The sequence below is a fragment of the Heterodontus francisci genome, chromosome 12, assembly GCF_036365525.1.
Source record: "Heterodontus francisci isolate sHetFra1 chromosome 12, sHetFra1.hap1, whole genome shotgun sequence".
In the NCBI taxonomy this organism is placed as follows: Eukaryota; Metazoa; Chordata; class Chondrichthyes; order Heterodontiformes; family Heterodontidae; genus Heterodontus; species Heterodontus francisci.
This window is the reverse complement of record NC_090382.1, coordinates 58,305,461-58,322,667: the sequence shown is the minus strand read 5'-3', so window position 1 is coordinate 58,322,667 and position 17,207 is coordinate 58,305,461. Positions and strand designations below refer to the sequence as shown.

At 43.3% G+C, this 17,207-nt stretch overlaps 1 protein-coding gene across 10 annotated transcripts in view; it reads right to left on the bottom strand.

Moving 5' to 3' along the window:
- The window catches only part of cdhr2 (cadherin related family member 2), a 250,231-nt gene that overhangs the window by 108,696 nt on the left and 124,328 nt on the right, over positions 1-17,207 (bottom strand). For all 10 annotated transcript variants that reach the window (XM_068043480.1, XM_068043481.1, XM_068043475.1 and 7 more), the window contains 2 exons: positions 7,130-7,269; positions 2,931-2,990 (listed from right to left, as the gene is read on the bottom strand). In XM_068043480.1, coding sequence (XP_067899581.1) covers positions 2,931-2,990; positions 7,130-7,269 — 200 coding nt within the window. The remainder of the gene's footprint in view (positions 1-2,930; positions 2,991-7,129; positions 7,270-17,207) is intronic.

The following is a 17,207-nucleotide window of genomic DNA, read 5'->3' as shown; positions in this document are numbered from 1 at the left end:
GAATTTGCCACAGAGTGTTTGAAAGGCAGAAAGCTGTTTGGTCTAGGACTGAGAACACCTTTCTCCTGCCTGCTCTCATCTCTTTCTCACTGAACTGAAGACCCATTGAAGACACATGAACCCCAAGAGAGAAAAGCCTCATACATGAACAAGGTTTAAGAAGAGTACTGGGCCCCAACAAAAAGCAAGACTACCTACAATCAAGGGCTACAGTGAGCTCGAAGCACAGTAAAAACCCCTCTTCAGAGATTTCCTCAAACTTTTTAACTCTATTTTTATTCTGCTCTTTTCTATCTCCATTTGTATGTGCATATCGCATATGCATGCTCGCATGGGGCGTGGCACATATCCGTAGGCATTAATCGAATTAGAGTTTAAATTTAAGGTTTAATAAATTTCACTTTTCTTCTTTAAACCTAAGGAAGCCTCTTTGTGTTAATTTCTTTGCCTTATAATTGGAAAGCGGTGAACACGGATTCACCAAGGGGGAGCTCAAAACACAGTGGCCGGAATTTTATGTCATCCCAGAGAGTCGGATGGTGATGGGGCAGTGGCATAAAATTGAACGGGAGGCTCCGGGAGGCCTTCCTGACCTGCTCCTGCCTCCGGTGCACTTTATGTAGGGCGGGGGGGAGAAAAACAGACCGCCCACCTCAGGCCAATCAAGGCCCTTAAGTGATCACTTAATGGCCACTTAAGGGCCTTCGCCTGCCTCCACGTGTATTTTACCCATGGCAAGGGGGTGTGCTGGAGACGTGAAAGGCTGTCTGGTGAAACTTGGCGGCCTCTCAGTGCACAGGGAGGGGGCCCTGACGATCAGGCACAGGGTACCCGATTGAGGGCTGCCCCTGGCTCCCAACCACCCACAGAACCCAAGACACACCCCCACCCACACCCCCAAACGACCACCCTTGCCTCGCCAGGGCACAACCAATTACATCCGATGAGGCAACCCCAACTTATCTTCACTCCTGGCTCCATGTCCTTGGCTGGGCTGCAGTCCCAGCAGTGGCCACCACTCCCACTAGCGCTGCTGGGATTGAGCTGCCGGCCCAATAATTGGTCGGCAGCTCAATGAGGCGGGACTTCCTCCCTTAAGCAGGTGGAAGTCCTGCCTTGGAACAATTAAAGCCCGAGGACCCATAAAATGTGGGTTCGTACCCCAGGCTAGGCGGAATCGGGTTCGCCACCGATTTTTACGTTGGTGGTCAGCTTCCGTCTGTCCGACGTAAAATCCAGCCCAGTGTGTTTAAAAACATAAACCCTGTTACAATAAGACCAGGTATAGGCTGAAAAGACTCCTAGATACCTTTCTCACCTGGTCGTAACACTACAAAATAGCCAGCTATTAAAAAGAACTACAGCTCCAATTTTAACCTAACCCAGCTTAGTGGAAATCAGGTGGGTTCGGGTCAGGCATTGGTTTTTCTCTCTGGAGAGTAAAATTAACAGGATGCAAAATGGGTGTCTGATCTGAACCCACACATTTCTGACAGGTAGGTTAAGTTAAAATTAGGGCTAATCCAAAAGCAAAATATTGCAGATGCTGTAAAGCTTTGGTGGTGTGATATCTTTAAAAGTATGCAAACACAACATCAATTTCATAAAGAAACTCACTTTACCAGAACACATATATGAATAATGCGGATTCATTGTCTAAAACCCTTCTTCATAGGGTGTGCAAATATCATCAAATTCAGAAATAGAACAAAATTAAACATACTGGATAGAGTTTTGCTGGTTTCATCAGCACTAATCCAGGTAAAATCAGCCGAACCAGCGCAAAAAATCAGGGAATTTTAAATGCAAGTTGCATCAAGCATGAATCAAATTTCTGTGATCTTTGTGGTTAGTTTAAAATCACCTAAAATGACCCTTCCCCTCAAAACTGGCCATAATCCCAGAGCAATGTAATGAAAATGGTGAATTTCTGCCAATTGTGGCCATTCGAGGAGGCGATTCAAATCAAACTGGTTTTTAGGCACATCAGTTCCAGTGGACACATTTTAAAAGTTTTGACACCTTCAAAATCTTTTAATTTACTAAGGAAATTATGTGTGTATACCAACGGAACTAGTTCAATATAGACTTATTATGTCATTTTCAGTGATTTAAAATCAGGTTATTCACAAGTGAAGAACCATTATTAAAAATGCTTATTTTTTGTGATAAACCCATTTTCAGTTCTATTAATGAAATTACACCAGGTGACCGCTCTTAAATATATTAATGAATATTTTTAATGCAAAGAAGATATAACCAATTGCATTCTGTTACATTGACCACTGGTTCATAGAAAATTTGGTTTGTGATTATGCTAATACATTTAGTAGAAACTTGAACTGTAACTCGACCAGTGCATTTTCAAGCGCAATTTGTGTCCAATTTCTCGATTACTCCCAAAGTGGAAACTTATCCCCCCAAACTGATAGCAAGCTATTGCCTATTTTTGTAGTTTTCAGTTATTACTTTATTGTGATTAAGGTTTAATCTTCCCAACTGACTACTAGCAGCTTGTTAATTTTGTAATCAATATTTTATTCATTATGAAAATGATTAACAAAATATTTAAGCAAGATTGTTTTCAAAGGGATACAATCCTCCTGTCTAAATCTTACTTGTTCAATGATCTTCTAAATACCAGAATGGATCTGGGTGACAAATTGAAACTTGCAAATACTTCAGCACTTAACTATGGCTGTGTTGGCTAAAAGACAATTTGCAATTTATTTATCTTTTGAATAAATGTTTTGAATTGATTAATTATTGTTGTTTACTTGTCAAAGTCATGCAATTCAGCACATTCTGTCACTGTCTTGCTTTGTACATGTTGCCATATTCTTAACCATGGCCCTTTTAACATGCTCTCAGTTCAATTTTTCGCCATATTTAAACACTTTTTATTATTAAATAAATATAATAAAACTCACCATGGACCTCTCATTTGATCCATCAGAAACACGAATAGTAACTTGCAAACGAGGTGTAGCCTAGTATTAAATGCAGAAGACAATTTAGCTCGAATAAAATATACAACTTTTCACACATTTTATTCATAAAACTAAAAAGGACGAACTGTCTCAACAAATCTTGTGTGGTAATATAAGAGTGAGCTCACAGATTTTTAAGATTAAGCTGAACCTTACTATTTGAAGCAGTTTGCAAGTGACATTTATGGTATTAATCAGGCTGACAATCTTCTTACATATGGAAAAGAGCTGGCTCCAGACAACAATATCTTCTTTCACATCTTCTCCCCACTGAGTCAGATGGTCATAGGTTCATGTCCCATGTCACAGTGAGACGGAAGATTAAAAATGTTGGCAAAAGAACTATCATACATGAGGAAAGAAGTATTGGGAGTAACAGACAAACAATAGGAGAAACAATGGGAAAGTCAGATATAAAAGGGATAATGTTCACAGATCAACAGAGCCATTAAGAAGGTGGCAGATACTTGCCCATTCCCTGCACCACAATGGTGAGGCCCATGTCTCCCCAGTTATTAGATCATGGATCTCATTGTAATGGAGCCTCTGCTGGTATCACAACCGACCTCAGGTAAGTGAGTGCTGTGTCAGGTCCAGGATCAGGGCAAAGGTTTGGGGTCAGATCAGGACTGGTGGTGGGGGTTCCAGGGATTGTGGGTCTGGGAATCGCAAGGCCAGTGATCGGGGACCCAGGAATCATAGCTCTGGGAATATTGGTGCTGTAGATCAGGGGGCCAAGAGGAGGTGAGATTGATGCTTGGGACCAGTAGCGGGTGAGATTGGGGCAACTGCGACAATCAGTTCCTCTAATGTTGGATTGGGAAGAGCACTCATGTTCCACCAGGTAAGTTAACTACATTTAGTTGGGCCTAGCAGGCGAACACTAGGCTTGGTTTTCTTGAGAGCAGATGGCGATGGCATTGGCTATCTCAGAGCAAGTCAATCTTGGACAGGGGATCTCAAACAGGTATTAGGCCCAATACTTGCATATGGGCAAAGCCTAATAACTATTTCAAGCGTGGGTAAAGAATTCATATTGTTTGTCCTTATCCAGTATAGTGAATGGTGCACTAACAGCCAAAAATGTGCATATACTTCCTACCCACCATATTGAACCCTTCGTTGTCTTTAGTAATGCCTGAAAAACCCAGAGTAAGAAGGTTATTGGTTCGAGTCCCATTCTAGAACATTATCACATAAACTAGGCTGATAATTCAGTGCAAATACTAAGGAAGTGCCACATTGCAGGAGATGAGATGTTGAACCAAGACCCTGTCTACTTTTTCAAGTGGGCATAAAGAATGCAATGGCACTATTCATAGAGCACGGCGTTCTCCTGAGATCCTGCTGACAGTTATCCTATAAACAACATGACAGTTAGATAAGGTGGATAAAGAAAAGCTCCCATTAGCTGATGGTACAAGGACTAGGGAACACAGATTTAAGATTTTGAGCAAGAGATGCAGGGGGGATGTGAGGAAGAACTTTTTTTACACAGTAAGTGGTAATGACCTGGAACTTGCTGCCTGCAAGGGTGGCGGAAGCAGAGATAATGAATGATTTAAAAAGGAAATTGGATGGGTAGTTGAGAGAAATCAACTTTCAGGGCTATGGGGATAAAGCAGGAGAATGAGACCTATTGGATTACTCTTCAGAGACTCGATGAGCCTAATGGCCTCCTTCTGTGCCATAATGACCCTAGTAACTGACCACTGGTCTCATTTGCTGATCATGAGACTTTGCTGGGCATAAATTGCCTGTGTTGCATTCCTGCCTAACAATAGTGACTACACATAAAATGTAACTCATTGGCTGTGAAGTGCTTTGGGATGTCCAATATAATTACAAGTTCTTTCTTTCTCTTATTAATTTAAAATTTGACATATTTAATTAAATTATATTCTATGAATATACACAATCTAGATATTTTACAGATATATTTACAATCTAGATATTTTACAGATATATTTTTAAATATGAATAATAATAAAAACACAGTATGAGTTAAAATATATCAGGAACTATGAAGGCCAATTTTAAGTTAGTCCACCTGTCAGAAATTGGGCAATAGCAGTGTTAATTAAAATTGTTGTGGTGAACTTATAACCCCAATCTTTCTTTGCTGCAATAGTTACTGGGTCCTTCGCTGGATAGCCCGAATCGGACGGGTTCATCATTACTCTATGAAAATCTATAATGCAAATCGAATCCCGAAGTAATTTCAAGGGACAATTGGAGTGAGTGCCACACACACTCTGTCCAGTTGAACCAAGTGATGATGAGGAACAGACCACAAAATGTTAAGTGAGAATTATTTTTTGTGGGGCCAGGAGGAGCAGACTACTCCTCTGAGCTCCAGAAGAACAATGTCCATTGCTGCCACCCTGGATTCTCCGCTTCTGCAGGCCACTTGTTATTGTGCAGGCTTGGAGCCGGTTGGCTGCAGTGGGATGTCACCCTCAAACGCAGACTGGAGCCATTTTTTACTGCTTTCCCTGCCACACCATGTCAGACCACTCCTGCCCAAAAGTAGAAAAGAAAAAGACAAAGGCAGTAGCAAAAGAGGATAAAATAAAGCAAAAATAAGAATTAAGGACAGAGAAAATAAAAAGAAATGAACGCAGTAGAAGAGGAGAGACAAAGCTAGAAATAGCAACACAAAGGTAACAGAAACAACTAAACGAGATATTATTCTCTGTGCAATACCATGGGAGATCACCAACAAGTAATGAATAAAAATTGCTATGAAATGAACGGCGCTTAATTTGTACATCAAAGAATTATTATTAAAACAATGAAGCACACATTTCATTAAAACTACAGGGAACATTTCATTTTACCTTGAAAGCTAATTTCCTTGACAGCTTATAGATAAGTGTTGTCTTTTGTCTTTTTGATAGATTGGCAATTTTCTTCCTCCTTTTCCCCAGCTAATTTTTTACTTTCCTATCCACTTACCCACTTCTAAAAGCATTGGCTACCTGTGGCGGAAAAAGTTACCTGAATGCTACAATATTTCACCCAAGCAGTCATTCTTAATGTTTCAGCCTAGCCACTGGTTGATTGCAGGCTATTTACTCATGCATCTGAATTTTGTTCTCTTTTCGGAGGCGGGTTCAGTGGTGTGGGCGAGGAGTGGAGAATCTCCGTGGAGCCATCCGTCATGAAACCAGGCATCGTACAAGCTGTGTGCCGATCTTGACGGAGGCCGGTAGGTACTGTGACAGTACAGACGCCCCAACGTAATGGCATTGTCATTTAAATGTTTGAAATGCTCCTTTAAACAAATTTGAATCTAATTTACTGTGATCCAATGAAGGTTTCTCAATTTTGAGGTTGAAGTGTGGCACTCACATGCCTTCAGTTTCACTACTTTGAAAAGCTGATGCCACTGAGGCAACAGTCCTTGATGCCGTAATAGCATAGGGAAAGTGAGGTTTACAGCGGCCTTTGCCACTATGCTGAGTGTCCAAGGGGCTTGTCGGTGAATAGGGGATCATGTGATTTTGGGAACGGCATCTCCATTGCCACCTCCTCCACTTGATTGGGTGGCGGGACGGCTGCCCCCATTATGCAAAATGGCCACCCACCATGTAATCGCAGTGGTGCAGCCACTCACGTCACAAGCGGGATCGCCGCCTTCAGCAAGATCATAAAATTCAGCCCTTGGAGTGAATCAAAACTCAGCCTAATCTTGTTCTCCCTCAATATTGATACATGCAAGTTCAGGACTGGTGGAAGCTCTGGCTAATGTTCCCTTCCCTATTCCAGGGACAGTAGTGTCAATGATCATTCTGCACCATAATCCCAACTGAGTTCAGCCAACTCAGTCACCATCGATTGACAGATAATTGGGTGAATCCTGTGAGAATTCTCCCCCTGTGGATTCTCAGCACCGTATATTCAATTGTGTTTTGAAGCTTTTCTTCCATTTTACATAATATCCTTTTCAGCAGTTCTATATTACTGCATAAGAGGTATTGAGCAGCAGGTAGCAAGTACACAAACAACCCAAATAATCTTTTAATGCATTGAAATGGTTTGTAAAGGTAAATCATAATATCGAACCGCTGTTAAAAGCTGGAACCAGACCTCTTGTGCTTTAAAATTGCTAACAAACTACATTGCTACTAAATTACCTCTCGATCCAATTCACGCGCAACTGTGACATTGCCAGTGTTTTTATTTAAAGTGAAGTATGCAGAATCTGCTCCAGACATTGAATAGGTCAAAGGATCGTTATCTTCGTCATGTGCTAAAATCTGATATGCTTCTGCACCTGGAAAAATGATAAAATGAACTATTAATTATTAGTTACTTTATTCAAGTATGAAAAATATCATAGGAATCCTTACACCAATTCAAATGCTAAATATCTTATTTTGTTTCGGCTTCAGTAAAAAAACAAGGTATTGACACAAATATAAGCACAGAAAATGGACAGAGACATAGAAACAGAGGGGTAAGTTTTTCCCCGAGGGCTGTGTGTGGAGTGCACCAGTTGGCCATCAGATAATCCTGACAGGTGCCCAGTCTATTTTGAGCGCCATACCTCATTAACACATGGTTAGCTGGCTACGAGTGATGAACGCCCTCGGAGACCTGTTGGCTTGGGTCATCACAACATTCAGCTTCTCAGCCAGCCTTAAAGCCAGAAAAACGGTAGGGCCTGGTAAGGGGTTCCACTCCATGGGAGGAGTGGATGGGACAGGGTGGAGGGGGTTGTGGAATCCAGGTGCGGCAGCAGATCACTTTGTTTTTGCTGAACCTGAGGGAGATTTCTTCTTCTTTGTGGCTTCATAAAAATAAAATAAAACCCAACTTCTGGCCTCCTTTACAGCTGGCCCACCTGCTGAAACTGTGGAACAAGCACGGTGTTTGCTCTGCCCAGTTTAGTCCTATAATGGCAATCGTGGTTCTAGGTATGTCACCAAACCTTGATATGCATTTTAAAAGAAGCTACCTCCTGACTGAGGCTGGTCCTCATGTCACCCAGCAATAGGCCCATGATATGATAGTGTCAGCCACACTGTCAGCGGGATCTGAGTCACAAAAGTTGTCTGTGTGCCTTTAAGACTGAGAAAAAGGACTTCTCTGGGAACAGTGAATGCTGAACTGGGTGGAGCAATTGCAAGGCAATCTGTTTTTCCAAGCCACTCAACAGAGAGAAATGACTGTCACATGATTGGCTGCTGGGGAATTTTTAGTTTCTCTTCACAGAAGAGGCCAGTTTTGGATGGAACCTGTTGGAGACCAGAGAAAGAGACCTCTCTCTGGAAGAAAGTAAAAGCCCAGTTTGCTGCTATAAACTGGGTAAGAATAAGCCCAGAAAGCTCTTTATTTTGAGGAATAATTCCGCTTTTAAGTGAAATTCCAATTTCATCATGAAGTTAAAGGAACTTTGAAGGAATTGCAAAGTTTAGGTATGGGAGCTGAAACCCTTGTTGCTGTTTGTGCCTGAAGAGAGAGAAAAGAATCAGGAAGAGGAGTTGCAACACTCTGTGGAGAATCACTGCTTTGGAGATAGGCTACTTTGCTGATAGGAAGCCTTGCATTGCTAAGGCTGGAAAGATTCCTGTTGTCTCCAGTCTCTGGAAACTCTTTGCCTCAAAAGTTAGTCCAGTTGCCTTTTTGTGTGTTTGAAAGATGCTGAAACATCAGGAACATTTCTGCTGTTGGACTGCTACTTAGAAATCCAAGTAGACCTGTTGTTACACTTTTTGCTGGGAGATCTGTGTGACACCTACTGCAGGCGCATTGCCTTGAAAGCCTACCCATCACAGACTGTTCATTAATTTCACCTGGAGAGACACTGAGTGGCATCTGCCTATTTGACTCTGTGACACATCACCAATCCAGAAATATCCTACCAGGAGTTACAACCCAGTTATTTTGTTATTCCTAAGAAACAGTTCTAATTTAAAACATCATTTTTAAAACTGGTTTACCATTGGTAATTGAATGTATCTTTGTTCATGAGGGTTAGGAAGAATAAGAAGTTATAAAAACCTGTTCATATATATCGATTTATCTCATTATTGTTTAACATTGGTTTATTAATAAATAGTTAATTTGTTGTTCTTTACAGAAACCTGGGTTTGGCGTGCTTTATTCTGGGGAATAAATATGGTGTTTAATTTGGCTAATTTCCAGTAGTTGGGAAACCTTACCAATATGCTAGAGTCATAGAGTCGTACAGCATAGAAACAGGCCCTTTGGCACACCGTGTCCATGCCGACCATAATGCCTATCTATACTAATCCCACCAGCCTGCATTAATTTCATATTCCTCTATGCCTTGCTCATTCAAGTACCTGTCCCGATGCCTCTTAAATGTTGCTACTGTTCCTGCCTCCACCACCTCCTCTGACATCTCATTCCAGATACCCACTATTCTTTGCCCAAAAAATTACCCCTTTGATCCCCTTTAAACCTCCTCCCTCCCACCTTAAATCTATGCCCTCTAGTTTTAGTCACCCCTACCATGGGAAACAGACTCTGGCTATCTACCCTATCTATGCCTCTCATAATTTTATATACCTCTATCATGTCCCCTCTCAGCCTCCTTCGCTCCAGGGAAAACAGACCCAGCCTATTCAATCTCTCTTTATAACTCAAGCCCTCCAAACCAGGCAACATCCTTGTGAATCTTTTCTGCGCCCTCTCTAGCTTAATCACATCTTTCCTGTAGTGTGGCGACCAGAACTGCACACAGTATTCCAAGTGCGGCCTAACCAACGTTATGTACAACTGTAACATGACGTCCCAACTCTTGTACTCAATGCCTCGGCCGATGAAGGCAAGCATGCCATACGCCTTCTTCACCACCCTGTCTACCTGTGTTGCCACTTTCAGGGAACTGTGCACTTGCACCCCAAGGTCGCTCTGCTCAACAACACTCCCCAGGGTCCAGCCATTCACTGTATATGTCCTGCCCTGGTTTAACTTCCCAAAATGCATCACTTCACACTTGTCTGTGTTAAATTCCATTTGCCACTCCCTTGCCCACTTTCCCAGTTAATCCATATCCTGTTGTAACCTTAAACAACCTTCTTCACTGTCCACTATACCACCAATTTTGGTGTCATCTGCAAACTTACTAATCATGCCCCTATATTCTCATCCAAGTCATTAATATATATGACAAACAACAGAGGGCCAGCACTGATCCCTGCGGCACACCACTGGTCACTGACCTCCAATCTGAAAAACAACCCTCCACTACCACCCTCTGCCTCCTATCACCAACCCAATTTTGTATCCAATTGGCTAGCTCACCCTGGATCCCATGTGTTCGAACCTTCCAGACCAGCCGACCATGTCAAAGACCTTGCTAAAGTCCATGTAGACAATGTCTACGGCCCTGCCCTCGTCAATCCTCTTGGTCAGCTCCTCAAAAAACTCAATCAAATTCGTGAGACATGATTTCCCACGCACAAAGCCATGCTGACTATCCCTAATCAGACCTTGCCTTTCCAAATGCGTATAAATCCTGTTTCTCAGAATCCCTTCCAATAACTTTCTCACCGCTGATGTAAGGCTCACCGGCCTGTAGTTCACTGGCTTATCCCTGCTGCCCTTCTTAAATAAAGGCACAACATTAGCTATCCTCCAGTCTTCCGGCACCTCACCCTGTGACCTGTCGAGTAGTGGGACTAAATTAAGAGTGCATTACTCCCACCTTGGTCATAACATATTAATTAGGGGCTCTTGCGGGATTAAAATCCTACACTGATTTCATGAATTGTAAGGGGAGTGATCATTTGAAAGAAAAAATAAAAGAACCTGGTTTCTTGTATAAGGATAAAGGCTATATCAGCAGAATGACATTAGCAGTTGCAGCAGAGTTTCTGGGAAAGGAGAATGTGCCCCTCAGTAACTTGAAAATGTTAACCAAGGTTAAATTGATAGAGTTGACTGCAAAGTTGGGGCTCGGATTGAAATCAGGTGCTAAAAAGCAGAGATATTTGATGCAATAGTCCAACATTTAAAATTAGAAGAAGAAGAGGAACAAGAAGATAGTAAGTTAGAGAATGATACAGTGGAATTGGCTAAGATTCAGTTGGAAACGAAAAAACTTGAGCAGGAGAAAGAAATAGAATTAAGAAAACTTGACAGGGAAACAGAAAAAGAAACAGAAATAGCATTGGAACAACTTAAGCTTCACTAGGATAAAGAAAAGGTAACAGAATTGGAAAGACTTAGACTTGAATTTCAGAGAGAAAATGAAAAAGAAGCAAGGGAATTTGAAATAAAAAAAGATGCAACAAAAACAAAGGGGTGGTCTTGACTTCAGGGTAAATTCTGGTCAGGAAGAATCTGAATCTAGCCCAGGACCCAGTGAAAAGCTACTTAAATGTATACAAGTTCTTCCAAAGTTTGAGGAAAGGGACGTGGAGGCATTTTTCATTACTTTTGAAAAAATAGCCAAACAAATGAAATGGCCAAAGGAAAGCTAGACAATGCTTATGCAAAGCAGGTTGATGGGCAGAACTCATGAAGTTTTTGCCATGCTTCCTGAAGAGGCTTCTGCAGATTATGAGATGGCAAAAAAGGCTATTCTCGCTGCATTGGAATTAGTCCTTGAAGTTTACCATCAGAAGTTTCGGAACTTATGGAAATTGGCTGGGCAGACATATGTAGAATTTAAGAGAGTAAAACAAATTAATTTTGATCATTGGCCACGGGCATTAAAGATGGAAACCACATATGAGAACCTTAGAGAATTGATTTTCTTGGAAGAGTTTAAAAATTCAATCCTTTCAGTCGGGAGAACTCATGTGGATAACCTGAAAGTTTTAAAATCCAGGCAAGCAGCAGAAATTGCTGATAATTTTGAACTTGTGAATAAGCCAAAACCTTTTGTCCATCACCTCCACAAACCTGAGAAGGATAGAAAGTGGGAGAGTGAAAGGAAGGCAAGTAGCCAGGGACAGGAAGGAATAGCTGGTAATGCCCCAGGATCACCTCCTCAGGTCAGAAAGGAAGGTGCTGAGGGTAGAAGTGAAGTCCGCAAGCCGAAGTGTTATCATTGCCACAAGGTGGGACATCGTTGGTCAGTATGCTGGAAGTTATGAGGTAAACCCATGGAACTTGTTGAGGTACACAAAATTAATGGTGAGAAAGAAGCTCTGACTGAAAGTGTAGCTGACCAGGCTGTAGCTTTAACGGCAGCCATAAAACCAGATACAAAAGCTAAAGTGAGTGTAGATGTTAAAAATATGATACCTGAAAGTTATAGTGAATTCTTGTCAAAGGGATAAGAAACTCCATATCCCTCAAGTGAGGCATGCAAACCTATCATTATACTTAGGGATAAAGGAGCAACCCAAACTCTTTTGCTGGGGAAAGGTATAACATTTCCACCAGAGAGCACACTGAATGCTAAAGGTTTAGTTAACAGAATTGGTGGGGAGTATATACCCATACCTTTATATAGAGTACACCGAGGGTGTGACCTAATATCTCGGATGGTAACTGTAGGAGTTGTCCATAGCTTACCAGTAGAGAGAACTGACCTACTCCAAGTGAATGATTTGGCTGGTTCAAAAGTATCAGTTTCTACCGTAGTCACAGAGAAACCAAGTGAAGTTAAAGAAATGGATCAATTACAGGAACAAGTTCCAGGAATACTTCCTGCGTGTGTAGTAACCCAAGCAATAGCTAAACAGGTTCCATTGTCGGAGGGAGAATTGGCACCACAAAGAGATAGCCGAGTATCTCAAACTTTATTTAGGGATTTGGATAATCCAGATGAGATGTTTAACAAATCTTCCATAATTGCAGCACAACAAGTTGATCCAGAGTTACACAGAATAGCACAGTCGGCTCTGACAGAAGCTGAGGCAAAAGGAGTTCCAGAAGGCTATTATATTGAAGACAGTGTTTTGTGGAGTAAATGAAGACCACCTCATAGACCTGCGGACAAAGACTGGACAGCTGTTCGACAGATAGTAGTACCACCTAAGTATCACCAGGAATTATTAAGGTTAGTGCATGGCAATCCTCTAGCAGGACATAGTGGGATTCGGAAAACAAAATCACATATAAGCCAACATTATTACTGGCCAGGCCTTACAAAGGATGTGAGGTAGAGGCCTACTTTAGGTCGGGAAAACGAACCCGACCCGAACCCAACCGAACCACCGTGGAACCCGGCCCGAGTCCCTCTGCTTTTGCCCCAAGCCCGACCCAACCCGAGCCCGCCCCTACTCGACCCGACCTGAGCCCAACCCGGCCATCCATTTACTTACCTCCCAACTTGGAACCTCCACGAAGCTGTCGCGCATGCGTGATGACATCATAGTGACGTCACTCGCCCACTGCGCAGACTGAGTTTCATCCCGGACTCCCAGCTCAGGTAAGTTTTTTTTATTTTTAGTACTTACCGGCACAGCACTGACCCTGTGTGTCCAGCCCAACCTGACCCGACTCGACTTGGACTCAGCCCAACCCGACCCGAGCCTGAAAGCCGGAGCCTGAAGATGGGCCCGACCCAACCCGAGCCCGACAAATGTTGTCGGGTCCCGTCGAGTTCGGGTTGGGTAGCAGGCTTCTAATGTGAGGCAATTTTGTAGGACATGCCATACATGCCAAATGGTGGGAAAACCACAGCCTATCATAAAACCAGCACCACTAATTCCCATACCAGTTATTGAGGAACCATTTAGTAGGGTATTAGTAGACTGTGTATGACCCTTGCCAAAAAAAAAGCAGGCCATCAATGTATACTTACTAACATAGATATGGCTACTCGATTTCCAGAGGCTATTCCTTTAAGGGCAATTAGTGCAAAAGTAGTAGTAGAGAAGTTAACCCAATTCTTTACAAGATATGGATTACCAGTTGAAGTTCAATTGGATCGGGGTTCTAATTTCACGTCTAAAATTTTTCAAGAAGTCATGAGTAATTTGGGTATCAGACAGTTGAAATCTTCAGCATATTACCCACAGTCACAGGGAGCTTTAGAGAGATTTCATCAAATTCTCAAAACAATGATTTGAACATACTGTCACAAATATCCACATGACTGGGATAAAGGGCTAGACCTTCTTTTACTTGCTACCAGAGATTCATCAAATGAGTCTACAGGTTTTAGTCCTTTCGAATTGGTTTACGGGCAGTTTGCAAGTTCTGCCTGTGACCGCGTGGGTTTTCACCGGGTGCTCCAGTTTCCTCCCACAGCCAAAGACTTGCAAGTTGATAGGTAAATTGGCCATTATAAATTGCCCCCAGTATAGGTAGGTGGTAGGGGAATAGAGGGAAGGTGGGGATGTGGTAGGAATATGGAATTAGTGCAGTATTAGTATAAACGGGATGGGGCGCATGGGAAAGGCTTCCACTGCTATGTCCAGACTGGCCAAGAGAGTGTGGGAAAATGGCGCACTGACATGGAACACAAAAGTCCGAGTGTATCAAGCCTGTGTCCTCAGTACCTTGCTCTACAGCAGCGAGGCCTGGACAACGTATGTCAGCCAAGAGCGACGTCTCAATTCATTCCATCTTGGCTGCCTCCGGAGAATCCTTGGTATCAGGTGGCAGGACCGCATCTCCAACACAGTAGTCCTCGAGGCGGCCAACATCCCCAGCTTATACACACTACTGAGTCAGCGGCGCTTGAGATGGCTTAGCCATGTGAGCCACATGGAAGATGGCAGGATCCCCAAGGACACATTGTACAGCGAGCTCGCCACTGGTATCAGACCTACCAGCCGTCCATGTCTCCGCTTTAAAGACGTCTGCAAACGCGACATGAAGTCCTGTGACATTGATCACAAGTCATGGGAGTCAGTTGCCAGCGATCGCCAGAGCTGGCGGGCAGCCATAAAGGCGGGGCTAAAGTGTGGCGAGTCGAAGAGACTTAGCAGTTGGCAGGAAAAAAGACAGAAGCGCAAGGGGAAAGCCAACTGCGAAACAGCCCCGACAACCAATTTTTTCTGCAGCACCTTTGGAAGAGTCTGTCACTCTAGTATTGACCTTTATAGCCACTCCAGGCGCTGCTCCACAAACCACTGACCACCTCCAGGCACTTACCCATTGTCTCCCGAGACAAGGAGGCCAAAGAAAAAAGAAGAGAAGAAGGGTATAAATGGGTGGTGGATGGTCAGCACAGACTCAATGGGCCAAAGAGCCTGTTTCAGTGCTGCATCTCTAAATAAAATAAAAAAATAAAATGAAGTAAAACTCTAAAACTCATCAAAGACAGGTTCTTAGAACAAAGGAATGAATCTTCAATACTAGACTATGTATCTGTGTTCCGGGAAATGCTCACGAAAGCTTGCAAAGTGGCTCAGGAACACCTCAAGGCATCCCAAGCCAATAAGAAAAAATAGGCAGACAAAAATGCATAGACCCAAAATTTTCAACCAGGGGATGAAGTATTAGTATTATTACCATTACAGAGTGAACCATTAAAAGCATGGTTCAGTGGCCCATATTCTTTGGCCTCCTTGTCTCGAGTGACAATGCGTAAGCACCTAGTGGTGGTCAGTGGTTTGTGGAGCAGCGCCAAGAGTGGCTATAAAGACCAATTCTAGAGTGACAGACTCTTACACAAGCACTGCAGATAAAATTGGTTGTCGGGGCTGTTACACAGTCGACTCTCGCCTTACACTTCTGTCTCTTTTCCTGCCAACTGCTATGTCTCTTCAACTCGCCTCTCTTTAGCCCCGCCTTTATGGCTGCCCGCCAGCTCTGGCAATCGCTGGCAACTGACTCCCATGACTTGTGATCAATGTCACAGGACTTCATGTCACGTTTGCAGACGTTTTTAAAGTGGAGACATGGACAGCGGGTGGGTCTGATACCAGTGACAAGCTCGCTGTACAATGTGTCCTTGAGGATCGTACCATCTTCCATGCGGCTCACATGGCCAAGCCATCTCAAGTGCCGCTAGCTCAGTAGGGCATATATGCTGGGGATGTTGGCCGCCTCGAGGACTTCTGTGTTGGAGATACGGTCCTGCCACCTGATGCCAAGGATTCTCCGGAGACAGCAAAGATGGAATGCGTTGAGACATCGCTCTTGGCTGACATACGTTTTCCAGGCCTCGCTGCTGTAGAGCAAGGTACTGAGGACACAGGCCTGATACACTCGGACTTTTGTGTTCCGTGTCAGTGCGCCATTTTCCCACACTCTCTTGGCCAGTCTGGACATAGCAGTGGAAGCCTTTCCCATGCGCTTGTTGATTTCTGTATCGAGAGACAGGTTACTGGTGATAGTTGAGCCTAGGTAGGTGAACTCTTGAACCACTTCCAGAGCGTGGTCGCCAATATTGATGGATGGAGCATTTCTGACGTCCTGCCCCATGATGTTCGTTTTCTTGAGGCTTATGGTTAGGCCAAATTCATTGCAGGCAGCTGCAATCCTGTCAATGAATCTCTGCAGACACTCTTCCATGTGGGACGTTAATGCAGCATCATCAGCAAAGAGGAGTTCCCTGATGAGGACTTTCCATACTTTGGTCTTCGCACTAAGATGGACAAGGTTGAACAACCTGCCATCTGATCTTGTGTGGAGGAAAATTCCTTCTTCTAAAGACATAAATGCATGTGAGAGCAGCAGTGACAAGAAGATCCCAAACAGTGTAGGTGCGAGAACACAGCCCTGTTTCACACCACTCAGGATAGGAAAGGGGTCTGATGAGGCGCCGCTATGCTGAATTGTACCTTTCATATTGTCATGGAATGAGCTAATGATACTTAGTAGCTTTGGTGGACATTCGATCTTTGCTAGTAACCTGAAGAGACCACGTCTGCTGACGAGGTCAGAGGCTTTGGTGAGATCTATGAAGGCAACGTAAAGGGGCATCCGTTGTTCGCGGAATTTCTCCTGTAGCTGGTGAAGGGAGAACAGCATGTCAATGGTGGATCTCTCTGCTCGAAAGCGGCTCTGTGCCTCAGGGTAGACATACTCAGCCAGCTTCTGGAGTCTGTTTAAAACGACTCGAGTGAAGGCTTTCCCCACTATGCTGAGCAGGGAGATTCCACAGTAGTTGTTGCAGTCACCACGGTCACCCTTGTTCTTAGAGAGGGTGATGATATTGGCATCACGCATGTCCTGTGGTACTGCTCCCTCATCCCAGCATAGGCAAAGCAGTTCATGAAGTGCTGAGAGTATAGCAGGATTGGCATATAAAGTGATCAAAAGAGTCGATAAGGTGGTTTACTTGATTGATACCCCTGATCTCCGGAAAAAGAATTGGTTGTGTCATATCAA